The following is a 27,259-nucleotide window of genomic DNA, read 5'->3' on the forward strand; positions in this document are numbered from 1 at the left end:
AATCAAAGTTTTAGTACAAATAATGCAGAATAATTTATATCTCAGCAATCACCCTGTGCTCCTTTTCTCTGGAGCTTCAGTATATTTTAGTGAAGGGATTCCACCCTGTTTTACCTCCATATAAAAAATAACTTGGTTAAACGAGGACAGTTTCTAACAGGCACAAAAATGTAACTTGAAAGGTAGCTTTATTATTAATCTGAAATTCTTTGCTTCAAGCAGTCTGATCATCACTGCCTGGAGACTCCGGTACAAGCTGGGAGAGGGAAGCAGAAAAAGCACAGCTGTACCTGAGAGCACCAGGCAAGACAGTGGTGAGCAGAACCATCTGGGGAGGTGTTTTGGCTGCCAGCAGGGGAGGTAGAGTCTGAAAAGTCAAATTTTTCTCATTGAGGAAAAAAAGCATGAGAAGAAAAAAAAGGCAGGATTCTATTAGTTTCATTTTGCAGAATTCCTCTCATGTAATTCAGGAGCTTGGTAAAGGAAAGCTGTCTAGGAAAGCACAGCTGAAGGGTTGGCCCTTGTGCTAAGGGCCAGTGGAAAAGACAGTCAAGTCTTGGTAAGTGAGAAGTGCAAGGGTGGAGTTTGGCTAAGGATGGCATTGCTGCTGGAGAGCCCAAAACCAACAGCCACCACCCTGGCCAGGGAGGACAAGCCCTGTCAGCAGGTCTGTGCTCTCTGTGATAGGTCAGGAGAAGTTCGGCTTCAATGTGAAATGCAAAACTTACACAAATCAAAACAGCAAATCCAGCTTCAGAGTCATGTCTCAGGTTCCCAGGGTAAACCTTTATTAGCCCCAAACCAAGGAAGACTGAATATATTAAAGTTTTTTGGAAACAAGTTAAAGAGAGAATAAAATTTCAGCTCTGGACCTCAGTAGTAAATATAGACTATGTATCTTTACCCATACCTTATTTTACACACTTACTATAAAATACCCATACATCACAAATTCCAGAGGTAAGGCTCTCTAAGAACTGTATTGCTTTCTCTGGGATAACTTAAATACCCCAGAGTTTTTTCTGATTCACATCTCGCTTAATGTTAACAACTTTATTACTACTCTTCTTTTCCTCTGCAGAAGGACACTGCAAGAGATGTGTCACCATTTGACCCCTACAGGATATTCTCAGAGTCCCGAAAGAAATACGATCACCTGCTCAGTGCAGTCGGTGCAGTGCCTCCCCAGGCTGGCCCCGACACCGCTCGCCCTTCCATGGCTGTTGTGTTCAGGTTGGCCTTCACTGACCAAACGTACCCCTACACTGCAGCTGTGCTGGTGCTCCTGCTGCTCATTGTACTGTCCTTGTATCTGCTGTGATGGTGCTGCTTTGGTGTCTCCAGTGTAAGTGCAGTGGGGTTCCCACCACGCAGTTTTTCCTCAGAGTTTCTTCGCTGAAGATTTCAGCGTCAGGGGCTTGAAAAAGAAGTTTTAAATAATGCAGTCAGTACATACCTTGTGCAGGCACGTTCTCTTAAACCTTCCAGATCTGCACTAGTAGTTATGGATGCACTGAACTATTTGTGCTGCTTTCTGTTGCAAATGTTGGGATTCTTTTCAGTGTGTTTTTTTTAAACTGGACCTTTGTTACAGCAACAGTAAAAATGTCATAAAGTACAACCGAGTGTGATCTTTAATCACTCTGGCACTAGTGTGTTGTGACTGGTGTGGGGCTGCCTTTATACTGTGTGAGAAAACCTTTTGTTAAACACTGATGCATTAAATGCATGGGAATTTAGTTTATTCCAATGTGTAAAGAAAACACAGAATTTGTGTCTACTATTTTAAAAAAGAGAATGGAAGGTTAACTTTGATGAAAGATTAACTTTGCTACTGGCTTTGCCTTTTCCTGAGCTCCCACACACCCTTTAGTTCACTCCTGTTCCTTGGATTTCCTTACCTTATTGCAGTAGGGACATTCACCAAAGATGACATTAAAACTCTGCCTGCTGGTAGGAAGGCCTTGTAGCCACTGCAACACAAGGAAGGGGGTTAAAATGCACATTGGTTTCACATCAGATGTAAGAACCATCTATTTATTACCAGGGTTCAGGTGATGAACATCTGACACAGTGCACTGACAATCAGAGGGGGCAGAGCCTATGCAGGAACCGGGGGTGAGAGGGCAAGTGGAAGCACAGTGACTGTGGTAACGTCCCTGATGGGATTTTGCTTCATCTGGAATTGAAGTGGGCAACGGTTGTTTTCTAGACCCTGCCAGTTCCTGAGCAGTTGGTGCCATTAAGTGCTTTACCTCATAGAGACAAGCCTGGTGGAAGGGCTGTCCACAGCGGGGCTCGTCACACACTTGGTCGGGAGCGGCGCCGTCGAGGCGATAGGCATAGCAGATCCCACAGTCCTTGGCAAAGTCCTGCAACACAGCAGGGTTTGTCACACAGCAGCTGGAAGGGACCAGGGGGCTGCTAACACAGCAAACAGGCTCATCTCTGTTCTTGCTTTTGCCTTCTCTGTTAGCTAGAACCACTGTTCCTGCCTTCAGTATAGAAATGGTTGTGCCATAATGGCAGAGTAACACTGGTTCCCAGATGCACAAGCTTTTTCATACCTTTGGACTCATTTTTTTTATCAACCACGAGGATTTGTCATTGCATTTCACCATTAGACACAAGCCCTCAGTCAGATCTTAATTTAGAAGTTTCACAAGTGAAAGCCAAGCTCGTAATCCAGTGTTAAAACATTGTCAAAAATGAATTCCCAGTTTTGTTTGAAATGCACCAGTATTTGGATGGCCTCTTGTCCCCTCTAGGCAGCTCTACCTAATTAGAACCAAAGTCATCAACATCCATAACAGAATGTTTGGATTGTCCACATCTCATTAGCTACTCTGGAACTTCCTCTTTCCCTTTTAATAGTGGAGCCTCTTATTAATGGCCTCTGTGCTAGGAAGGCCACAGGGAAGTGTGCACCTCTAATCAAAGGTTAACAAGCTCTGACAACTGTTGCTTGAAGTTCAGAAGTCCTTGTGACAATATATTAATCCAATTACCCCTCTTCTAAGTCCCTTATTTTTCCTGGCTGTTACAAAGTGACCATTTAAATGTCCCTTATTCAGAAATAACAACTGATCATTAAAGAAAAGCAACTCACGCTTTTTTCCAACACTGCACGAGATGGAAACTCAATTTCTAGGAGGTCTTTCAAGTTTTGTAACAAACTGATTTCTGGATCCCTGTGGGTGGGAGAGAGGGAGAAAAAATTCCACACCAGGAATGGCAAACACCATTTCAGCTCCAAGCCTTTTTCACTAGACACTCACCACAAGTGCATGTTGTTGTTGAGCTTAGTCCTCAGAGGGGCCACTGCTGCAAACCAGGGACAGAACAATCACATCACCCCACTGAACATCCCACATTTCAGGCAGGGCTTGGATTGACGAAACAAGTGGGGTCTGCTGCCTTACCATGATCTGCTCCGAGGAAATAACACTCTGGAAGCATGTTTGGATGGCGAGGATCTACCTCCACGTTCACAGAGACGTTGTTCCCTGCAATGAGAAAGCAGGGAAGGCCATGGGGAAGCTTTGCAGTCAAATATTAGAAAATGGAAACATTTTTAAAGGCTGTTTAAAACTGGTTAAATCAGCCTGGTTTTCACTATGACAAATAATAAAAAAGTTGGGAGGTATCCAAATGAATTGTACAAAATATCAGTATATATGAAATATTTGCATTTCAATGGACTGTAATTCAAAATAGCAACTGATTAAAAAAACCTGCCAGGCTTGCATTTCTTTTAGACTAGTCTTAACACTTCTGAATAATCAGACTCAAGCTAGATGACTAAACCCATTGGAAATCATAGCAGCACTTTAAAGGTAGCAGAGATATAACTTATTAATTCATCATTATCTTTTATAGCCAAAAAGAGAAGCCTAAGGACACTCTTAAGCAGTGACAGTCAGTCCCCTGCCCAGCACACCTGGGCTGAGCCAACAACGGTGGGTTTTCAAACAGCAAAGTGCAAAGCGAATCTTTTTAATACACAAAATAAGAGTTGTGTCTTTGGGTTTTTACCTCTCCAATCCACTGTATCCCTCCCAACCCTTTCCTACCTATTGCAATCCTCCTGGCCGTGGCGCTCCGGGTGGGATTCTCCGGCTCCAGCACCCACGTCTTGCCATCGATTTCATCCAGCGCATCCCAGAATTCTTTCAGTGACTCCAGTGCTGCCAGGAACTGGTTGTAAATGTCCAGTAAGGAGTTCTAAGAAAAGGAAACAAATTTCCTATGGTTTCCATCTATGGCAGAGAGAATATTTAAAAACCAAACTGTAGGTCATTGAAGGAGTGTTCAAATCCATGTGTGTGTCCCAGTGTATCCTGGTAGCAGAAAACATGGAAGCTCACTGGGTTTTTAACTGAGACACAGGGAAAGCTGCACCCTGAGCACAAACACTTTACTCCTGGTAGTTCTAACATGTGCTATACATACATCATGCCTGGATTTGATAGTGGTTTATACTCCTTTTTTTAAAAGCTGGGAGGAGCTATTAATTTACATTGTAACTTTAAAAAAAACCTCTAAAATTACAGTAAAATCATCCTTTATCCTCATTATCATCACTGTATTATTATTAACTTTGACATTCTGATATTTAGTCTCTACTTGAGCTGAGCACCACAACAGTGTTTCCCAACAGAACTACAAAGACATACCCACAGAACCAAAGGAGCTTGTTTATTTTTTAAAAAAATATCACTTACCATCATCATAATTATCTCAAAATCAAGCAGTATAAAAAAACAGGTGCTTAACATCAGATTTCAAACCATGTAAATAAGGCAAGAGGAGGAGAAACTATCTAATAATCAGCGGATTATACTTGGGGGATTTCAGTATTTGAGAGTGGATTACATGGAATCAGAAAAATCTTTCATTAGACAGGACAATATACAGGACAATGCAAAAGAAACCCTTTAAATTATAAAAAAGAAGTAACTATTTCTACAAGGAAAGGCTTCTGCAAGGGCAGAAAACACTTGGTGGTCAAGTGAAGCCCTTTGCAGGTGCCCAGAGAGAGCCGGATTTCAGATATCTTGGGGTCCAAAAGAAAAAGCAAATTAAATGTTCTGCTCTCAGAGAGGTATTTTTCTATAAATAAAACAAAATACAGAGGGAATGGTTTCCTTTAATCTGCAGTGATTATGTTCTTCCTTTCTCACCTGGACAAAGAAGCAAATTATCTGAGCGTTCTGAGATGAAGAAATAGGCTTTTTCTCTGTAATAACTTTTTATATTTGGTGATACATATTTTAGAAAGAAATGGCACAGCTTAGAAATAAAATGCTACATTTTTCCTGCTGTTATTAAATTATATTAGAGTAGGAAAGCACCTAAGCAGAAAAGTGTGAACACTGCCAATCTCCAAATGTAACGCTTATTATCTTTAAAAGCATTTTGTTACTTTTATAATACCTGAAGTGATATAATAGTGTCAGTCACTTAACCACATCTTAGAGTATGGTATCTTCATCTTAAGTACTATTATTTCCAGTATTTTAATAATTTTCACACAGTCCTGAAATGTGATCTTTTGTGCTCTGATGACACTTAAATTAATAGCATAATTTTCTGGTACTTGCAACAGTTGCTTTCCATTTTGATTTTTTACATTTTTCTATATCACATACAGATAAATCCTCTAATAATCATTTTTATCTTTATCTTCCGGGAATTCAAAGGGTTTCACTAGAAAAAAGAAACATCAAGGGATTATAACCCACAGATAAGTTTTAAAATCCAATTAATTTTAATACTAATTGTAATTTTTCAATGATGTTCCTTAAAAAGGTAGTTAAATCTTTTTTTTTTATACACTGTTCATTTGATCTTATTTGCATGCTTCATTGATGTTGCCAGCTGTCTCCTGCTATAGACATAAATGCATCTATAGCTATTTGAATATATCACCTGCTTGTCATGCAAGCCATGAAAACCCCAACATTCCTTTTTATTTGATTAACAACTAATTTTTGGTCATTGCCCAACACTTTTAGAACAGCCTGACTGTGCTTTTCTTTGGTCTCAGCTACACCAAGATGGTTGTTAATAATGCCAAGCAGCACCAACTCTTTGTTCCGTGGTCCCTTTTGTACAAATGTGTTGGAATTCGTGTGAAATATGTCAAAATCCTTTGGAAAATAAGGCAGTGATAAAGCAGACTATCAATGCTGCTCACCCTGACCCAACAAGCACTTACAAAACCAAACAGCTTCCTTCCTAAACATTGATTTGAATGGTTCCTCAGCCAACTGTGAGCCCAGAGTTACCTCTGTGTTATGACTCCCTGTATCCCTCATCCCTTTCAACCACTGGTACAGGATGGAGCACTCAGTTTGTCCAGGGAAATATTAAATCAAATATTAGTAAAAAAGTTCTAATTAAGGTAAATACAGCACAGTTGATTACAAACTATTTTTCTTAAAAAGATAAAAATGTGATCTTTTAGCTAAAATTCTTCCTAGCGTGCAATTTGCTTCTCCAAAATTAAAACAACTGCAAAAGCCCCCTAATGGAAAAGGGGAAGTAGCCTAAACTAAAGGTGCTGACACCTACTTGCCCTTCAAGAATTCACAAATAAAATACAATTTAACAAAGCCAACAGTTGTTGGCTGGGAAAGGGATCACCTGTATCACCTAAAAAATTTGTGATTCTTAAGATTTGTTAGGAAACTGTTTCCCACAAACAGTAGTTTAACAATCTCCCCCCTCCTTAACACAAGTCAAACCGAGAGACAGCACTGAAATCTTTATAAAGTGTCTTGTCAGCCATCTCCTATTTACAGCTGGTGTCTGTGAAGCTCCTTTGCCAAGAAAAAGCAAAATTATCAAGTGTTTTATTGTGTTTTCATCAAAATAACCAAAGACTAATCTCATACATACACTACACCTCCTGAACCTTGTCTCACTGTTTCCTTGCCTGCTGCTGCACGACCTCATTAGTCATTAATTCCCACTCTGCTGACCTTCATGTAGCCACCCAGGTGGGCAGTGGGCAGCACAGAAAGCCCCCCCTGCGGCGAGGGCAGCGGGACAGACACCCTGAATCTGCAGCACCACCCGGACGGCGGGGGCTAAAATTGGAGCCAGCACATCCATGTGGTTCTCCAGGAAAAGGAGAGAACAGAAATAAGTAGATGTTCTTGCACTTGTCATTGAGAAGCACTCTGCATTTATTTGGCACTTAGAGCAGGAGCAGCAGCAGCAGCATTGCCCTTGGTGCTGATTTCTTACCACTCTAAAACGTCTCCTCCGAGCCAGAATCCACTGGCTGTTGCTGCTCATGCTGTGAGACACCTGCACTGGCTACTGGGCTTGTCATGACGCACAAAACCCCACCATCTTCAGCTTGACATTGTGCAAGTTATAATTATTCATCCAAATGAATATGTCAGAGCAGCAGCAGCAGACCTCTCATCAGCGCAAAAGAAAAATACATCAAAACATTATCAACCCAGCAGGAAGACAGGGACCATAAGGAAAATTACCCATTTTTAATATGGATGCCATAAAGCCATGTCTATTATTATACAGAAGGGGAAAAAAAAAAAAAAAAGAAAAGAAAAAAACCCAACCACCCAACAACCCCTCAAGTTTAAAGTCCATGAGCCTGAAATAGGCAGCAGCACACGCAGGGGGTGGAAAGAAAAATCAATTACCTGAAATCTATTTATATTTTCTCTCATAGGACTTTATATTCTAATGGTGCAGTTGCCTCGTTTTAGTTAAGCCTTGTCAGTTTATACATTAAAGAAGACCAATAAATAGTAAAATGTAAGACCTCTGGGTGCCAAAACATCCCGTTATTTTATTAGAGAGCAGGTATCGCGTGTTCTTTTTCCCTTTTAGGAACCAAAATTTCCAGCCACTTGAGTACCAGCTGAATTCTGCTGCCAGGGGTGTTTCAGCATTATCTAAGCTTAACCCATATTTTAGCCCGGTGTGAAGGCTGCTCACTGCAATGATTTCCACACATTTGGAAAATAAACACAATTTCCACAATTACCACAGCCATTTGTTGGGTTCATGTCACCCACGCAGACAAGGTCAATGTTCCAAACCTCCTGTACAGCTCCAGCCCTTCTGTCAGCACAGAACACGGGCTGCTGGGATTTGGTGCAGGATTAGAGCAGCTCTCTGCAGCTGGAATTACTGTCTCGTGATTTCAAAACAGGCTCTTCAGTTACACACAAACATCTATTGTTCATGTTTTCAAACAGCCCCCAGGTAATTCTAACTGTAAAAAGAGTTTAAGCATCAGAATGTTGTATTTTGAACATTGGATTTTCCTTGGTTGTAGTGCCAATATTAATATAACCAGCCCCGTTTTTAACTTGTCAAAGGCTGCTCCGTGTCATGTTCTTCAAGAACATTTTATTAAATTACAAGTCCTGCCAGTAGCTTTAAAATTACTAACAGTAAACATGGAGAAGCAGTGACTGTCAGGGATATTTGAAGTGTTGTTAATTTGAGGCAACATAAATTGCAAGGCTGTAAAATTAATAAAATACTGTTAAAACTATGTATAAAGTTTGAGGTTAGAAACAGCACTTGAAATCCTGCCCATAGTTTATGGACTCCAGTAGAATTTAAGGGAAAACCAACATCTACTTAAACTGTTCCAAACCACTCCAGAGAACCAAAACCTAAATTTGCACGTGAAACTAAATATATTTTCATTTGCAATGCTTGATTCTTGCAGTTATTTGCTCAAGCTCCCAATATTAGAGGGGGACACACAGAGCCTTGAGCTTTACAGTCAAAATTATATGCCCAGCTTAAACCCCTCCTGCTGCAACCTTCCAGCCAGGAAATTTAGTACCAAGCCAGGCTTTATTGCTGGAAAGAAATCCTTGTGAGAGTTGGAATTAGCAGATGCAATCATTTATGTAAAATCTATTTTCCCGAATTAAGTGAAATTAAACATCAACTATTTTCTAGATGTAATTCAAATTAACTTACATCTAAGTGGTCACATAAAATTCATTTAATAAAGTACACATGATTTATTCAGGAAAAAAGGTACATGAAACAATGTGAGAGACTAAAAAATGACAATGGCTCATGGTTCTTTATAGTAACAATACCAGTCAAAATAAGAAATCAGAATTCCACTAAATACTTCCCTGTTTTGATTATAACTGGATTATAAGTTTTATTATGTTATGAAAACTCTATAGGATAACCAAGTGGGGGACTGCCTTTTTTTGATGTCTGTCAACTTTAGAGGGTGCTTCTCTCCTAGAAGACAATCATTCTTCATGCATTTCACTTCATTTTCCCCTTCCCAATGTAATTCCCAAAGAAATTTCAGCCATATGAACAGCTTAAAAAACCCCAGCCAGTGTGAGTGCAAAGACACAACATGCAAAGTGTATCTCCATGGCAAGGAAGAGATTTCAGATGCCATGATCAGGAATGCAGAGTTCAGTGTTCTTACATTTTCCTGGGCATGCAGAGAAATAAAATGCACACAGGGAGAAAAGCTGGAGTTAAATAATAAAGCCCAACCCCTCATCACCACCTCCCCACTGCACATGTTAGGAAAGAAAAGCTGCCCAGTCCAGCAGGTACCTGTGGCATCCAGGAAATGGCAAACTGGACAGGAAAATCCACGAGGCAGTCTGGGGGTTCTGTGGGATACTGAGGAAGGGAAAGAAAATACAGGTTTTTTGTTTCTTTTTTTTTTTTTTCCTTAGTGATTTAAAGTCAGACCGATACTGAGCTGCCAAATTTGATAACAAAATACAAGCACTTCAAGCATCTTGAGGACCTGGCTTTGAGAGGAAACAGTATGTAAAGCATTTTCAGAAATAGTTAAGAATGTTAATTATCATTTAAAGAAGAACTCTACATGTAAATGCTTTTAGTAAAGACAAGAGAATCCCAGTTTTCTGTTTCAGTGGTCACAAGGACATATTCAAAAAACCTTAAGGCAAAAAACATCCATTTTTTTTTAATTTCTCCTCAATTACCTGTACTGGGATAGGAAAATATAGAAACCCAAAAAACCCTTTCATGAATCAGCAACTAATTTCCATTTAAACTAAACTATTTGCTCTGATTTATTTTTTGAAACTGAAAGTAATCTGAGTAAGCACAAAACTATTTAAAAAGAGATAAGTGAACATACACCCGAAATTAAAACAAGCTCTCAGCCCAAATTAAAATATATCTGAGGAAAAAAAAAGCTGTATTAAAAAACCTTAAGTTATAAAAGGTTTGATAACTCCCATCAGAGCATATCAATGACATCTTAGGTTATTAGTTACACTCAAATGTGTATGTCAGAAATCATGCTATTATTCTTTAGAACAATTTAAGCTATTAATAAACAAAATACTTATACTGGATTTCTAAGCATGCAACTAACTTCATCTAGAGAAAGCATTTTCAGAACCCTTGCCAAATCATTCAGATAATTACCAAAGTGTCTTAATTACTACATGACATGCAAATCCTTGCAGTGGCCTTTTGAATCCTTGGGGTCTGAATAACAAAAATACCCACACTTTCATTAAAGCAGGTTATCAAAAGAAATTCCTTAAAATAAATACTTCAGCCAAGTCTTTTCAAATGTATTAGATAGGTGCATGAAGGAAAAATCAAACCCCCAGGTCACCAAACCCACATTTCACATACAAATTTTGTCTGGCAAGTTTAAATGCCAGACGAGGTTTAAAAAGGACAAGGGATCGATCCCTCATCACAACAAACACTTGGAAACAAAACAAAAACAAGAAAAGAGAAAAGAGATGGATGATTACTTGTTTAAACAGACAAGTCAGATAATCTGGTCCTTTTATTACATATATCCTTAGTCGTTAGATGGTCCTTTGCTATGAGGAGCAGCCAGATATTTTACAACAATAAAGAAAACACCAGTTTTTACAAGGACATAAAATGGGAATCTCCATTCTCCCTGAGGACAAGGATAAGTTGAAGAGAACCAACATAAGTGTCACAGTGTTTGACCACGGCTTGGTAAAAAGGAGCATTGCACTGTATTTTTTTCTGCACTTTTTTACTTCCAAATAGTTAAAACACTTTACTTCTGTTGTCACAAGAGCAGGTAAACCTTTGAGGCAACAGGCTGCACCTAATTTCTAGTGTCACACTCAGTGTGGGAGAGCAGCTCCCCTATAAACAACACAGGCTGGTGACTCTTGTTGAACACTAAATAGACCATAATTGTACTTCCTGATGGATTTTTTCCATCAATTTATTTAATAATGGACTGACTAGCAAATTAATTATGCATTCATTACCCTGTGCATGTAGGATAATTCTACTATTTTTAAAAATCCACTTGAGCAACCCTTGATTCCCAAACAGTTCTTTTTCCATAGGCTCCTTTCCCCCCTCGAAGGTAAAATTAGCTCATCTTATGTAAGAGTAAAAAACTCATGGTATTTAAAGAAATATGGGATGCTTGGGAAAGTGAAATCTAATCCTACAATGGGCACTCCTCATGCCTCCAAGATTCTTACTCCAGAGGATGTACCAAGGATAGTCCCAAACAACAACATTCAGACACTTTTGGATCCACTTTTTCCCCTGGACTGATTTTCTGGGGACAGACAACAGCTCTTGCCATGCAACTGTCACCACACAGCCTGGACAGTCACAGCCTCAGATGAGAGATTTATGCCTTGAAATGAGCCATTCTATGAAGAAACGTTGCAATTTGAGTTCAGTGCTAAGTACCAGGAAGAATTAAGATCTTTCTGTCTCTGCACACACCGTGGATTTGATTTGCAAGTGCTGTCAAAATTAGGCAATTATTTAGACTAAAAAGAAATCATTTTTCTGACTGAATTCTGTAGGCAGTTTTTCATAAATCTTTACATCTTAGCTTTAAAGGAGGACTTCTTAATGAACAACCCAACATCCTCTAATTCATGTGCTGTGCACAGTCTCTGGGTGGAGTGATAATGAGGGAAAGTCTCCCAGATGGCTTTGTCTGTAATCCAGCAAAATGATTGCAATATCATAAAGTGTTTTTCATGGGATGCACAGTTGCATCTTGCAGAAAACCATAATGCAACATTAATTTTAAATATAGTTAAAGTCTGAAAACTCCCTATAAAAAAATTTCTCAACTATTACTTTGCAGAACAGACAGATTAACAAACAAACCAACTCTCTAAAACAGTTAAGAACTAAGAAAACCCATTTATTACAAGGAAGCCTGAAGGTGCTTCTCCCACATAAATTTACCTTTGCACTTAACTTGAGAGTGATGAGATGCTGTCGACCACTAGAGTCTTCAGCTTTTAACTTGACTGTGGAAAGCCCAGTGTCCACGTAGGCAACTCTGGAAGAGAAAGGAAACTCTTGGAGCCTGGGAAGAAGTGCAGTTTGAGAGGTGTGCAGTGATTAGTGTGTTACAAATATTAATCAGAGAAGTCCTCCATGGCAGGCAGTTGAGCTGCTGCAGATTTAGTGCTGTTAATGCACCAGGCTGGTGCTTAATGCAGCCATATATCTGGGGGTTATTTACAGGCAGTGTCAGGCTCACGCTGTGGTCAGTGAGCACTGCCTCGCAGTTTTCCATCACTGGAACCTTTGACACACACAGCATGTTCCTGTCAGCCTCTACTTATGTACACATTAAACTTCCTGTCAACTCTTTGATCCATTTCTGCACTTTCTTACTCCAGGAGACTTTTATGCTCTTGATTTGCTTTGCTCCTCCACGGAGTTCTCTTTTATTATCAATACTGTTACTGGGGGAAATTCAGTGGGTATTGGTTCATATTCTGAAATTGATTTTCTGCAGGAAATAGAGCCCAAACAGGTACAAAATGAGTTATTTATGATGATTTGCCTTCGTTTCATGACAGCTTTACACTGTATTCATGTACCCTAGCAAGCAGCAAGTAGACACAAAATGTAAATAAGTTTTAAAACTTCTGCCATAATCGCTGAGTCTTTGCTTAGGATGGCACTGATTTGTGCTTCCCACCACAATGAAGATGGATACAACTGTAAAATACATTGTTCTCCAGAAATGGATTCTGCTGAGTAGCTTCAGCAACTGCCAGAAAGGTTCAAACTTCTCCATATACTTACCAGTAAACTGGACATGTGGGTATTCTGGCATTTTTACTGTGTCATTCTTGTGTAAAGATAAAAAGCAGTGCAAGATAATTGCCCAACTTATCACCCAGACTGATGGAAAGGCCTATCAGAGTTCAAAGAGAGCATTTCTTGCTGGCCTAAGTTACATTTATTTTTTTAAACCACTACACATTACAGACCAGTCACACAATTCTCTCCAGTGAAACTGGAAAGGAGTTATAGAAGCTTGTACAGAAAAAAGTAGATGTACACCAAAGGGTGGGCACAGCCTTAGAAGGAAGTGAAAAGAAAATTCCTCAATATGAGGGAACCAAAAAATCCAGACGGAAAAAGCAATAGTAGTAGTAAGAGGGGAAGGAGAGATATTATTTCATGTTTAATCCTGATTAATGCAATATTAAAGAGTCCTACAGACTTCTGTATTTGTGTGGAAAGTAAGACATATCTCAACAGAAGTGTAACTCAACTGTAGTCAAACTTGATATTGGAGCATTCTTCCTCTAACTGGGAAAAAAAAATCATTACTCCCACTTTGCTCCAACTTTACCTCAAAACTGAATCACAGAGTTTTAGAAAGACATTTTGTAGTTTCTTATTCTGCATCAGGTGGGAGGGAACCAGATTAAAAATTGGTTTTATTTCTTAGCCAGCAATGGACATACAAATCCTAATATTTCTGAAATCCTTAACGGTTCAGTACTTTCATAATTAGTTTAGCAACCTGACAACCTCTAGAATAACTACATATACATGTGTGCACATATATATATTTAAAAATATATTAAAATATAGTGACAATATGTTTACTCATATTTGTAAAGAACCTTCAAATTCAGTTTTATTGACAGTAGACAAACTTTAAAAGAAAAAAGGCAAGCATTTGGAGAAGGCACTCAGAGCACTAAGAATGGCTGCCTGGTTAATTATTTATAGAGGGATACATCAAAGTTCTGTCCATTTTCCAATTTTTAACTTATTTACAGATTTAAAATTCCAGTTCCGTAGGACTGGAGAAAGTTGGACAATGCTGTAAAAGTCCTCTAAACTTCTTCCCATGATTGTATAAACACAGAAGGAGTTGTTTACATACGTGACATTTCAGTTACACAAACTTTTGTTCCTCTGTAGGATCCATCATTTCATCATTTGACACCAGTGAAATTTGAGCTGAGTATGGCACAACTACATATGAACAATGGAAATCACTGAAAGAAACTTCAGCTGATTTAACAAGGATGTTTTAACTCTTTAAATGAAAGTGGGCCTTCATAGCAAATTCCTACTTCATGTTAATCACGTGTTATTTGTGATTAACACGTTTATCATGTTATTTATATGCAAATCAGGTGGGAAAACTCAAAACTGTTCTCACACCTAAGGCTTTTTGTTTTCATTTAGCAAAATATACACCTGTCACAGGTAAATTACCACACAGGACTAAGGGGAAAGCAGATTTGCCTCATGGAAAAGCACAAATACAGGCTTTTATTTAACTTTTATTTTACTGAAACAATAAAGCAGCTTCTCATTCAAAGCTCTGCAACATCTTAGAAAATCTTCAATCTTAACCCCTTGAAGGAAGGCCCTGCGAGATTCACTGCATGTTATTAAAGACAGGATTCAAACATGGGGGTTTAATTCTTCCCCACACAGAGACAACTCCCTTCTTCAAACCCACCCAGGTCTCCTGGAGGTGCCAGGGGGAAGGACAGAGCTCTGCCCATTCCAGGCTCTCTGCTGGAGGAGCAAAGGGCTCAGGATCACAGAACTTGCCAGTGCTGGCAGATGTGAGGGCAGTTAAAGGCTTTCAAGTCCATAAAACAAGATTCTCTGGAGATCTTTGAAAAATCTCCACATGGCCCTTGAATACTTGATCACAATGTGTGTTCCTTCACATTCCTAGAGAAGGTTTGAGGAGAAAAACCTTGTTTTCCTCTGTAGGAGGGTGAGTTAAATTTGCTCTATGAGCTCATCTGAGAGTATATGTTACTGGAATACTCTTATGAAGTTCTGGATTTACAGCTTTCCAAATTCTCCCCTCCACTCACATATTTTTTTTGGTAGATTTACCTTTCTGTGGGTTAAATATATCATATTTTTGCCTAAGGAGATCCTTTTGCTATGCAGAGCAAAATAGAACTGTTCTTTAAAAATAACTGTTCTAGTTCTAAAAAATGTATGAACTGATTTTATGAAAGCACAAAGGTACATGATGATCAACCATTGCCTGTGGGAAGAGTCAAAAAAAAGCCTTACAAAGAAAGGAAAAAAAGAGAACTACAAACACTAACAGTAAATATATTTACTATATCAATAGTTTATAGGTCAAGAAGAATTGATTTCTTAGTAGTAGCATCTCACCTTTCAGCTCAGTTATTTGAGACAGAAAATACACCTTCAGTTGATACAGGTTTGTTATATTTGGTTTTAATTAAAAACAAATCAACGGAGTTTTTAAAGCAAAATCAGTTTGTGAACAGGGTAAATTAACAGAACAAGTACATTTGATATGTTCAACTCACCCAAAAGGAATGGATATGCTAAAGATAACGTCAGTGAAGAAATAAAATAAACATACTTATTCCAGCCCAGTGTTTCCAGATCTCTGACAAGACAGGAGTAGTATTCTGGTGGCCGTGGTACGTGCAGGTCTTGTGTGTTCTTTAAAGCAATTTCCTGTTAAAAAGAACATTAAAAACATCATTAAGAGAGATTTCAATATTTTTGCATCTATTTAGCCATGTGATTTTTGCAATTCAATCAAAAATATTAAGCTTATGTAAAATTAACTGTACACTGCATTTGTTTTGTTATAGCCTCCAGCTACAGCAGACAAAGAGGCTGTTTGGGAAATTACTTCAGATACTGGTAATGAAAACATCTGCAATTTAAAAAAAACCCCACAGATGTTGACAGCACAGTCTTCAGATGCAAATATCAAATGTGCCTCTTTTTCAGCTAATAAATTTGAAGTCAAGCATCTCAACTGAATGAACATTTCAAAAGAAGGTTCTATTAAGCCCACAGCTGCCTCCTGGGCTCCACAGCCACAAAAGAAGATACATCTATGAAATCCCCCATAATATATATATATATAAACTTTATACAGCAATCAAAAAACAAAATCCATTTCTCAGTTTTAACACCACAGAATCCCAAAGAACAAGTTTTGGTGCAGACAGTCATCTAGCACGTTGCAATGTCTCAAAAAGTTTTTATCAAAAAGGTAATTCCATCTTATAAAATCAAATCATGTTTCACATTTGTGTTGTGATACTTGTTCTTTGAAAGTGTTCTTAAGTTAAAATTATGCTTACAGGAGAAGTAAATTAATGAAATTTAGAATAAAATTATTAAATTAAAATAAACTGAATTGAAATAAAAATATAATTTATAATAAAACAAGTTCAACAATCATTTCTGTCCAGTTCTCCTACACTATGTTTTTACTCTCTGCACTATCTGAGGATCATCATTTTGAATGAATTATATTTTCACTGCATTCTCATTTTCTGAGTGCTTGTGCATCCAGGCAAATGGATCGGAACAACTGTTGTGAAATATTCCAAAGCAAACATCCTCACTCAGTCCTATTCCAAGCAGAGCAGAGCAGCAGCACCAGGAGGGAGTTGTGTTGCTGTTTTGAAGAATACTTCTTGTGTTTTATTCCTAAAGTTACGCTGGTTGGATGAAGAATTGTTCACCCAGAATGTTCATAGGATGTTTTACCAGCAGACAAGAATTGTCTGTGTAATGTTGTTAACCAAAGATTTTGCTGCTCTTCAACCCCAGACTTGAAAATCTTTTAAAAGAATCAAATGCAGGCTCTGAACTATAAGAAAAGCTCTCTGCATTTATGGGTCGAGTTGTCACAGGTGTTGTCACCTTCAGCAACCCACTGACTGTATAAGCCTTTGTATGACTACAAGCTTTACCATCTGGACAATACCAGGAATTCCAAGAAAATCACTGTAAAGAGGATGGCTCCATATTGAGATTCCTTGCTGGGATTTCAATTTTTCTATAAAAATTTCCCAAGAATACAGTCGCTTAAAATCTTAAATGATATTTATACAAATACTACATGAACAGCACACATACAAAATCATCTCTTCTTAGAAAAATCTATCCATGGCCACAAATCTATCAAACAGTAACCTGTAAACCAATGAGAGTGAAACCCAAAGCTCTCAGAACATCCCACCTCCCTCAAATATATTTTGTCACCTACCAAAACAGTTCTCAGCTCCACCATAAAACTGACAAGATCTGGGCAGCTGTGGAGCCTCTGGAGGAAACACAGCATTAGTTCATTTTCTTCAACTCATAACTTGTAGTAGTTCAGTCCAACTTTGTAGTATTGTCAAATCAACAAAGAAAAAAAAACCCCAACTGTATATCACAAGTTTAAATATTTCAATTACAGAGCAGATCTCCCAGAGCATGGGAAACTTTACTGAAAAAATCTTTACTTGACTGTATACAACACAGGGTGAACTAGGCCTATCAATAATTAATATGAATTCTCTTCTTTGCATTATGAACAACTTGTAAAAAAATAAATACATATAAAAAAGACAAACTCTGTTTCTAATTGAGAGATTAAAGAAAAATTCCAGTAAAATGTCAGCAGTCATTTATTAAAAATTGTTCTAGCTCAATCTTGAAAAAAAGAATAAAGTTTGAATAAAAATAAATATTTACTAAATTCTCAGGCACTTGAAAATAAATCTTGGCTACACAATGAAATGAGGGTTCTTTAACACTTTTAGAATAGCTGTATGAGCATAACCTCTTCAGAAATATTATAAATATACATTTAAGAATGTATTTGAAAGAAATGGTTTTACACTTGTATACCTGCTTTAAAATATGCTGATATCGATGCAGGATCTTCTTCAGACTCCAGCTGCACTCTATCCTGGACAAACAGTAATTTATATAAATTTTAAATTCACAGTACAGGACTTTTAAAAGAGAGCAGAAAACCTGTTGCACACAACAGCACAACAGTTTTCCTCAAAAAAAAAACAAAGGAAGTAAACAATACTTCAAAACAGCTCTGAGTTTCTTGTTCAAAGTTACTTAAAACTTCCAAATGTCACTATCCCAAAGCCCATTAAAAATTAAGCATTTACCTGCAAAAGGCTGTTCTTTGCTGCAGACAACAACATAATTCTTGCAAGCTACTGTGCCGTCATAAAACACACTAATATTTAAAAGTGCTAACCTGGAAATGTCAAAGTTACCTATAATGCAGTTTTAATTACCCAGCCTCGGCTGTAATAAAGCCCTGAACACCCCATCTGCTCACAGTTCAGAGCGGGCTGGCCTGGGCAGGAGTGTGGAATACAAAGGTAAAGGATGTGGATTAGCTCCTTCCACCCCCCTTCCCACACACTGCTGTGAGAAACAGTCATAAGAGCAGAGCTTTTAGAGAAAAGTTGGGTACTGCAAATTAACACACAACCAGGAAAGAGAAGATAAGTACAATTTTGCACTGAATTCTCTGTTTCCCAACCTATGACATATAAACAATCTAAGTGACCGTTTTTTCCCAAATATGTTGCTTCATATATAAATACAACCAATTAATTGCAACAAGTTTCAAAGTTAATTAACAACAAAATACATTGATATAGGCAATGTTTATTGTCAGCATTTATTAACACCGATGCTGTGCAGTTTTGTTGCAAAGCTAAGTTGAAACCAGTAAGAATTAATTAATAACACTGATATTGGAGGAAAGAATGATTCATGTGCATGTCCATCATTGCTTTTATCAAAATAAACTTTGTTATATCACACTTACAAATTGCTTTGGTAAAACTCTCTCACCTTGCATTTTTCAGTTGCAAATCCTCTGGTAACAATACCCTGATGTGGAAATCTCTACCCTTGAAAAGAAACAGTTAATAGGAAGGTCAGCAAAGAAAAATATTAGAGGCTTCTGGGAAGTGTTCCCCATCAGATCAGCTACTAAGAAAGAAACTTTGTCTTATCTGATTTTCGGGAACATTATTCGGAATTTCTTTATTTAGGGATAAAAAGAAGCATGAATGACAGATACAAGTAATGCAGATTTTAATTCTGAAGTTGAAACACTCTTGATGTTTAATTCACAATATTCAGTAAAAACTCTTCAGGATATCACATCTCATAAAGCAAAAATAACACCTTTCAGAAGAAAAATAAACATTATCTAAATCTGGACAAAACCAAAAAACATAATCTAAGTCATTCTGCAGTACATGAAAGTCTGTCTTCAACTCAACTAAAAGACAAAACAGACTCATGTCATAAAAGTACTACAGTAAAAAGAAACTTGGGCACTGATCCACAGCACATTCCAGCGAGGTTTTAGAAACTGTAAACAAGAACAGTCCCAAGCACATGAATGAATTTTTTATTCCTCTTAGTGCAATCCATAGGGGGCAGCTCCCAAATGCCACCCACTTGTGTTTTCAGTCCCTCTTGAGATCTTCCTTCTACTTTCTTATGGGATGATCAAACTAAAACTGGCATCAAGAAGGTTTGTGAGTAGGTTCAGCTCCTCCCTGAAGCGAAGAGGGCAGATAACTCATGTCAAAACTTTAATTCCAGATGCTGTTCCAGCTCAGCACACTTTGAAGTATGGAGTGCTGGGTCCCCAGCACAAGAAAGGTTTGGACATACTGGAGTAAGTTCAGTGAGGAGATAGGAAGGTGATTTAGAGCTCAAAACACCTCTGACACCAGCAGAGCCTGAGGGAGCTGGGACTGGTTAGCCTGGAGAAAAGAAGGATCAGGGAAGGATCCTGTCAGTGAGTACAAATACCTAGTGGAGGAGCAATAAAAAAGGTATAGCCAGATCTGAGTGACACACACTGACAGGATGAGAGGTGATGGATATAAGCTGAAATACAGGACGTTTCACCCAAATGCAATGGAAAAACCCCAGTAACTATGAGAGGAGAGAGGAGTCAAAGACTAGAACAGGCCATCCAAGAGGTTGCACAGTCTCTGTGCTTGGAGAATTTCGCAACCTGATTGCAAATGGTCTTGAGCTCCAGGTGATCCTGGCAGAGGAACTCCAGAGGTTCCTTTCAGCCTCACTGTTTCTGTGATGCTCACGAGGAAAAAAGCAAAGTCCCTGTTTCAGGGCTGAATAGAGCCCACTCACCAGCAACACCAGTTGCCTCCAAAGGTGATGTTTAGTGTAAGCCTAATTTAAGTATATAACCTCAGACGTTACGGCCTTAGCACTCATTAAAAATCACCTCTGAGAACAGACACTCACACCTGTATCTTAACCTTCCCATTAATTCCAGGATGAATTGTAACACACAGAGCACTTCCAAAGCCACAGTTGTTAAAGTAAGGCAAACATAAGCACACCTTTGCACATGTCTAGTGAAACTTGAATAAAAAAATCACCCCAAACCCTTTGGATTTTGACCACAAAACTGCAATTCTGACCACGCGAGTGTGACACAGCCCACATCTTTTGACTTTTACTTATATTTAGAGGAAGAGAAAAACACACTACTTCTAAATTAAAATACGCCTGTTCAGAGCTGTGTCTGTGTGATGTTTCAGTGCTCCAGGGGTGCCGGGTCACCGCACAGTGCCTGCGATGGCAGAGCTGTGCTGAGAGCACCCCTCTGCCCCCGCCTCAGGAGCTGTTCTGCTCCCTGCACCGCGTTTACCACAGCCTGAGGGACGATGCCGCCGCTTCAGCTGAAGCCTCACAAGTTAAGTGAAAGCAAAACACCCACAGTCAGACATTTGCGTCAACTTTTACCACAGGCCGCGGGCGCGGGCACGGGCACATTCAAAGTGCCCCAAAAACATCTTCTGGCAGCGCAACAAATCCAGCCCGGGAGGTACCAGGGAGCCATTTTCCGGGCAAACCCGGGAATCTATCTAAGTAAAAATACTGTAATATCAGGGACGGCAGGGAAACGGCCTTTCCAGACCCACATTCCCAGCGGCTCGGCAGAAAAGCCGCCAGCCCTCGGCACGGCGGGAAGCGCTGCCCCCTCAGACGCGGCGGGGCGGGAAGCGCCCCCCTCCACCCCGCCTCACACCTGGGCCGCGGTACCTGGGCGGTGACGAAGCCCTCGTAGGCGGTTCCCCGGCGGTTCTGAGGCAGCAGCAGCGGGAATTGCCGGAGCAGCGCCCGCGATCCCGCCATGTTCCCGCCCGGCGCCGCCGCCGTTCGAATGCGAGGCCCCGCCCGCGGCGGCGGGCGGCGCACGCGCCTGAGGGGACGGGAGGGCGGGGTGGGCCCGTGAGGGGAGGAGCGGGAGCCCGAGGGGGAGCGAAGCCTGAAAGGGGCGCACCTGAGGGGAGGAGCGCACCTGAGGGGAGCGCGCCTAAAAGGACGGCACCTGAGGGGAGGCGCACCTGAAGGAGGGGCGAGGGGGGGCGAGGGGAGGCGCGCGTGCCGCTGAGGGGGAGAGCGCACCTGAGGGGGGGTGGGTGTGGGAAGAGCGCGTGCCGCTGAGGGGAGGCGCGCGCGCCGCGCTGAGGGGCCTGCGCGTGCCTCTGAGGGGGGCAGCGCGTGCCGCTGAGGGGGCGCGAGCGTGCCGAGGGCGGGAAACCGTGAGGGAGAGACCGACACACACACACACACACACACACACACACACACACACATACATACATACACCCGGCCCCTTCCCAGAGCTCGGGAGGTGAAGCTCCCACAGAACCCCGAGGAGCAGCCCCGGCTTCTCTCCCACGGCGAGGAACGGCTTTTCCAGAGCGCTCCGGAGCGCGGCTTTCCCTGGAGCAGAGCCGGGACGGGGGTTTTCCTCGCGCTTCAGCGCATCCTGAGGGGACGCGCGCCCGAGATTAAGTAAGGAGTAACTATTAAGTAAGGCTAGCTATTAAGCCAAGCTGTCAGCTGGCTGTGCCAAGCAGGTGGCGGTGCCACCCAAGGCAAGGGGTTACTTCTGAATCGATTTATGCGTTCTTTTTTAATAATCATATGCTGTTTCCCGTCACAGAATGTTGAGGGTCATAAATGCTCTTCTGCCCTCTCACACGGGCGTTGGGATAAAAACCTCCCTCTTTTTTCAGGCTGGGCTGCTGCCAGGACCTGACAGCCACTGTGTTTGGGGAAACCTGAGGAGAAAACTTAAACATTGGTGTTTATTGTGTATGTTTCAGAAAGCATTAAGACTTCGCATATCACTGAGGCTGAGCATCATGCAAGATCTGTCAAGAGTCAATTTTTGCCTAAAGAGACGTGTTTGGGAAAGAAAACACAGCTTTCTGCCTAATTAGACAGGTTTGAGACAGAAAACACAGTTTTACAAAGGGGTAGGTGAATCAGCAAAGAAAACAACAACAAAAAAAGTTGAAAATCTTTCTGGGAGTACCCAGAAAGACACATTGTAGCAGGGCAGTTCTTTGCAAGAATGTTGCTCCAGGCACCCTTTTGGTCCTGGAAACCTTGGACAATGCAAGACTGTTACCAATACAAGAAACATTTTCTAAATACATGTGCAAAAAAGTTTTAAATACCGGTGTTCAACCCCTACACCCACAGTTGTTCATGTGCCTTTCACTACCCAGCCATGAGCAGTTAATCCAACGCTTCATAGCAAACTGCATTCTTCATCTTATCTATTAATTCAATTTTGACCAAAACATTTCTTCTCTTGAGCTGTTTTCTCTCAGTATGCAATACACTAGAAATCCCCTTATTTAATTGTGAAGTATCTCTGTACTTTACCGGGTACACTGATTATTTCTTAATTGCATCAGATGCAACACTGAAAAGGGGGTTTTTTTCTTCTTCTTTTGGCCATGTTTATCGTAGTCTCTGTCATAAAAAGAATGTCAAGTCACTTTAGCCAAGTGCAGTTATGGAGCAATGTATCTAAATAAAAATACTGTAATATATCAGAACCATAAAACATTTTAGTACTGGGGCCCAGAAAACATTAATCATTATCTTACACAGTACATACTGCACACTTTTAAACTTTGTATAAAAATGCAATTACTTGAAACATCATGTTATTTTGAGCAGGCACTCAGACTTCAGGATTTTTAAAGCAGGAAAGCAACAAAACAAGAGCAAGAGAGAAGTTGGACAGGTCTGCTTCTCAAGGGAAAGGAGTACTGATCTGATCTTTCAGCCACAGGCCACATTTACCAATTTAATTACAATTACTGTTTGCCAGAAGAATCATAATGCAGTGTGTTATTAATTATTTGTCCATTCAAATATCACATTCAGCCGGTTAAGTCATCAATAAAATCATGACTTGAGTGGCAAAACAAACAATGTGCAGAGCAAACACTTGAAAGCATCCATTTCTGGGCTAGATGTTGTCAGTAAAGTTATCCCACAAACAGCCAGACAGCAAATACATTCACTGAACACAGAATTCACATGGAACCACATTGAAATAATGTGGATTTTTTTTAAGAGTTGGGGTTTTTTTATTTATGTAAGGATATTATGAAAGGCAAGAAAATAACAGTGCATTGTTCTCCAGCACTAGTGTCTCCAGCATAAAACAATCAATTTAAAGCCATGCAAAATGGCTAATACTGTTATTGCTGTCCTTTTTCATAACTCAGTGTCATTTTATTCATCTTGCCCCTAAGAAATGACCTTTTCTGTGCATATCCCCACCTTTTTCCACAAATCCCCTGAGTGACAGAATCTCATCCTAATCCCATTTCCATTTAGATGTTGCAGAAAAGCACTGTAGACCTTCGAGGGAACAAGTAATCATAATGGAAAGATAATAATATGTTTATGAAATCTGGATTTTTATAATAGCAAATTGAAAAATTACAATAGTATTTCAAGCCACCGAAGGTCAATGTTACCAAGAGCAAAAAGCCATTGATCAAGTGTGTTTAAAGTTTCCCACTTCAGGTTAATTTTTAACACAAAACATCTCTATTTCAGAGAGCAGCACCTCTCTTCTGAGGCGATTCCTCATCTACCTAGTGATCACAAAACCTGGTGTTAAAGCCAGTAGTTGTTTGTAAGGAAAAATATACTCAATATTTTTCTACAGACCTAAAAAGCACAGAACAACTTCACAAGGCTCTACAAAATGCACCATAGGCCACAGTTTAAGAACTCCAGCCCTTAGTAATTCTTAAAGGTAAAAACATATGTAAAATCTCATAAATAAATATATCAAAATACTCCTTTCAATATTATGCAGTTGTACCTTTTTCTGCTAGAGGTAAATTTGCTTACTTATGCCTAAAAAGAACACCAAAGTTGTACATACAGACAACCACTGAAACTTCACTGAGGTCCTAGATTAAAAAAAAACAAAGCCAATCAAAAACTAGCACTTAAACCATGTCCTCAGCTAATTAAGGAGTTTCCCCCTCTCTTTGAGCTTCAGCTTTCCCCTGTTTTAAACCCCAGCTCAGACACATCAACAGCCACTGGGACTCGATGGAGTTTTCTGTGACTGAACCAGCATTTGTTACCTGTAAAAGATTTTCTTGTCCTCCTGCTCCCCCTGAAGGGCTCAGTGCTGCTGCCAAGGGCGGCTGTGCTCTTCCCTTCACCCTGGTCCTGGCCCTGCAGCCTCTTCTCTCTTATCCCAGCTCTGGTTCCCAACCAATCCCCTTGTACAACGGGACAGTTCATTCACTGATGAAAAGCTAATTGGGGTTTTTTTGCTGAGTTCATTTTAGGCTGGCCTGACTTGCTGAAGCTGTGACACCAGAGCTGACATGAAGAAAGCATCAGGAGAGCACATCCACACACCAAACCACCCCTTTTGGAGACAAGATGTGAGATCAGACGCTGCAAGAGCACACAGGTGAGAACCACCACCCTGCCAGGCCACAGCCTGTCATTGGCACAGTTTTTGTATGTACTACTTCCTTTGTTTATCCAGGAAATTCCTGCTACAAAATACTTCTTGATGAATTTCCATGGGGATCTCCCAGCAGCCTTCCAGTACCTGAAGGGTGCCTACAAGGAAGCTGGAGAGGGATCCTTCATCAGGAAGTGTAGTGGGAGGACAAGGGGGATTGTCTTCAAACTGAGACAGAGTAGGTTTAGGTTAGATGTTAGGAAGAAATTCCCCCCTGTGAGGGTGAGGAGGCCCTGGCAGAGGTTGCCCAGAGAAGCTGTGGCTGCCCCACCCCTGGGGCAGAGCATGGAGCAACCTGGGCTGGTGGAAGGTGCCCCTGCCCATAGCAGGGTTTAGAACTGGATGGTCTTTAAGGCCCCTTCCAACTCAAACCATTCTATGATTCCATTTGCATTGAGTTGTCTACACTGTGCTTTTATTTCTGGCTGTTTTAAAACCATTTTGCATCATTAAGAATTCCCAGACTCGGAGGCTCTGGATATGCCCATCATAACACCTTGGTAGAAAGCAGTGCAGCTGCTCACAAATGTGTCTGAAGCAGCAAATGCCTCTGTTGTGATGATTCTGAATGCAATTATTCTTCTGTATTTAAGAAGTTTAGCATTAGAGAACATATGCAGGTGACCAAACCAAGAACACCGATTATCTCTTAACAGTATGAACTGATTAAGTAAGCACTGGCTATTTTAAACTCTTTGGGGGCTAGAGGGCTCTCAAGGCTTGTGTTCATCTTTGTACATATAGGCAAAATCTTGGAACTGTTTTTGGCAGATGACCCAGCAAAATGAGTGATGCATGAGCATTAATGCATTCACATAAATTAACTCTGCACATAAAAAACACAGCCTTTAAGCCCAATTACATCTTTCCCAATTGTACAAATACTCCCTTTGCAGTCAGTGGCAACTCAAGAAGACGAGGCCAATCCATATGTTATATTGATTCTAAAGGCACAAGAGTCTGCAGTTAATCCCTTTCAAACCTTGCAGAGCACAAACTCTTGGAGATCTTCCAAGCAGCCAGATGAAAGTTGCCTTTCAGAACCAGGGAATGTATGTTGTTAGAGATTCCAAAACATGCTGGGCCAAAATCTGGCCTTGCTTTTACCAGTGTAAAGTGGGACTATTTCAGGAGAGATGTGTATTCATCCACCAATATAAAACTGATCATTATCTCCCAAAAAGCTCTGTAATGCTAACACACCTTCCTGTTAATTCCCAAGAAAATCAAAGCACAGATCAACAAATGAAAAGGCCTTCTTCCAGCTAGAGATGTTGTAACCCCTAAAACGTTTGTCAGACACTTCATAACAATTCTGAGAGTCTTCTGTGCTGCTAATAGGTTTTACCTGGAGTTAATTCAGATACCAGAGTGATGACTGACAGCGTAAATCTTCCCAGATAAGTAAAAAACTGAGCATCATTTTCCAGGTTTCTTCACCACAATTTAGAAAACTTACATAATAAAAACAAATTTTGAAGCGAAACAAAATATATTTTTATAAACTGCACAGTGAAATAAGCACGCAAAACTAAAAGGACCTAACTTTGCATTTTTAAATGACAAAACTACTCCCTATTCCCAGAGTGTTGGGAAGTGCTAAGTATACTCTCAGCAAACACTAATTTTCAGAATGCTAAGGTCAGGATTTTTAGAACACCAAGGTCAGAAAGGTAAGTCCTTGCTACCCAGTCCATTATGATTATGTTTAACTACTTTTAGCTCTTGAACCATTTTAAAGAGTTGCCTCAAAACTCGCAGAAAAAACTAGCCATTATTGACAAATACCCATTGATAAATTGGGGAAAATCCATTATTTGTCTCAGAAACAAAGAAATTTTAAATGTAGACAGAATAATAAAAATTCACTGTATATGCACCTTATGAAGAAAGTTACTCTTTGTCTAAATTAAGCAAGCCAGAAGATGCAACTCCAGTGATTTTACACTAAGCAAAGAGTTTGTATTATAAAGTTAAATGTAATAAAGTGCTAGAACTGTTTTAAGTAAGTGCCTAAGAGGAGCACAGACTATAAGAGCAGAGAATACTGTGCAGAAATTAGAAAGAAAAGAGAAGAATACATAATGTATGATGTAAAAAAGAAACAGATAACGAAAATTAAAAGGATTTTACTAGAGGAAAACAATTTCATTTTATTGTAAAGCTCTAAATGAATAAAATAAAGTCTTTGAATGTGAAGATGATTAAAAAGACAAAATCATTAGCTAAAGATATTTACAAGTTTAGACTTTCATTTTGATTGTAATTTTAATTAGCTGGACACTAGGGGGGATGAAAATG

General features: G+C 39.9%; 2 protein-coding genes and 1 long non-coding RNA gene across 18 annotated transcripts in view; 2 read left to right on the top strand and 1 right to left on the bottom strand.

Annotated features, from left to right (window-relative positions):
- VRK2 (VRK serine/threonine kinase 2) overlaps positions 1-1,621 on the top strand; it is a 35,460-nt gene extending 33,839 nt beyond the window's left edge. Inside the window, exons 14-15 of one of the 3 annotated variants that reach the window (XM_064651000.1) lie at positions 220-314; positions 1,082-1,211. In XM_064651000.1, coding sequence (XP_064507070.1) covers positions 220-294 — 75 coding nt within the window. In that variant the 3' untranslated portion in view covers positions 295-314; positions 1,082-1,211. Of the gene's footprint in view, positions 1-219; positions 315-1,081 lie in introns of all 3 variants that reach the window. The other 2 variants (XM_064651001.1, XM_064650999.1) reach the window with 2 other exon arrangements.
- FANCL (FA complementation group L) lies at positions 767-21,497 on the bottom strand. Of its 5 annotated transcripts, none has more exons than XM_064651005.1 (14): positions 21,187-21,496; positions 18,943-19,001; positions 17,965-18,025; positions 17,336-17,392; positions 15,683-15,780; positions 12,241-12,337; positions 9,595-9,663; positions 4,074-4,224; positions 3,423-3,506; positions 3,279-3,324; positions 3,110-3,191; positions 2,256-2,372; positions 1,902-1,973; positions 767-1,417 (listed from the first exon to the last, which is right to left on the bottom strand). In XM_064651005.1, exons 1-14 carry the CDS (start codon positions 21,277-21,279, stop codon positions 1,382-1,384), a joined length of 1,122 nt encoding a protein of 373 aa, XP_064507075.1. In that variant the 5' UTR covers positions 21,280-21,496; the 3' UTR covers positions 767-1,381. The 5 variants fall into 5 exon arrangements, with proteins under 5 accessions (XP_064507075.1, XP_064507078.1, XP_064507079.1 ...); XM_064651008.1 differs by having other exon boundaries at positions 17,336-17,454; positions 21,187-21,493; XM_064651009.1 differs by having other exon boundaries at positions 17,336-17,454; positions 21,173-21,493.
- A 90-nt stretch (positions 21,498-21,587) lies between these two features.
- LOC135412330 (uncharacterized) overlaps positions 21,588-27,259 on the top strand; it is a 475,906-nt gene continuing 470,234 nt past the window's right edge. For 8 of the 10 annotated variants that reach the window (XR_010429568.1, XR_010429573.1, XR_010429566.1 and 5 more), the window contains exons 1-2: positions 21,588-21,945; positions 22,260-24,901. This is a non-coding gene — a long non-coding RNA (uncharacterized LOC135412330). The remainder of the gene's footprint in view (positions 21,946-22,259; positions 24,902-27,259) is intronic. The other 2 variants (XR_010429567.1, XR_010429571.1) reach the window with 2 other exon arrangements.

This window comes from Pseudopipra pipra, chromosome 3, assembly GCF_036250125.1.
Source record: "Pseudopipra pipra isolate bDixPip1 chromosome 3, bDixPip1.hap1, whole genome shotgun sequence".
NCBI lineage: Eukaryota > Metazoa > Chordata > Aves > Passeriformes > Pipridae > Pseudopipra > Pseudopipra pipra.

What these genes read in the sequence shown, in the direction of transcription:
- FANCL (XM_064651005.1), bottom strand. Translation starts at nt 21,279, where the DNA reads ATGGCGGGATCGCGGGCGCTGCTCCGGCAATTCCCGCTGCTGCTGCCT. An exon ending in GGCCAGGAGGATTGCAATAG is followed by an intron (nt 3,507 to 4,073) that starts GTAGGAAAGGGT and finishes TTCTCATTGCAG; the next exon opens with GGAACAACGTCTCTGTGAAC. An exon ending in AATGTCCCTACTGCAATAAG is followed by an intron (nt 1,418 to 1,901) that starts GTAAGGAAATCC and finishes TTCTTTTTCAAG; the next exon opens with CCCCTGACGCTGAAATCTTC.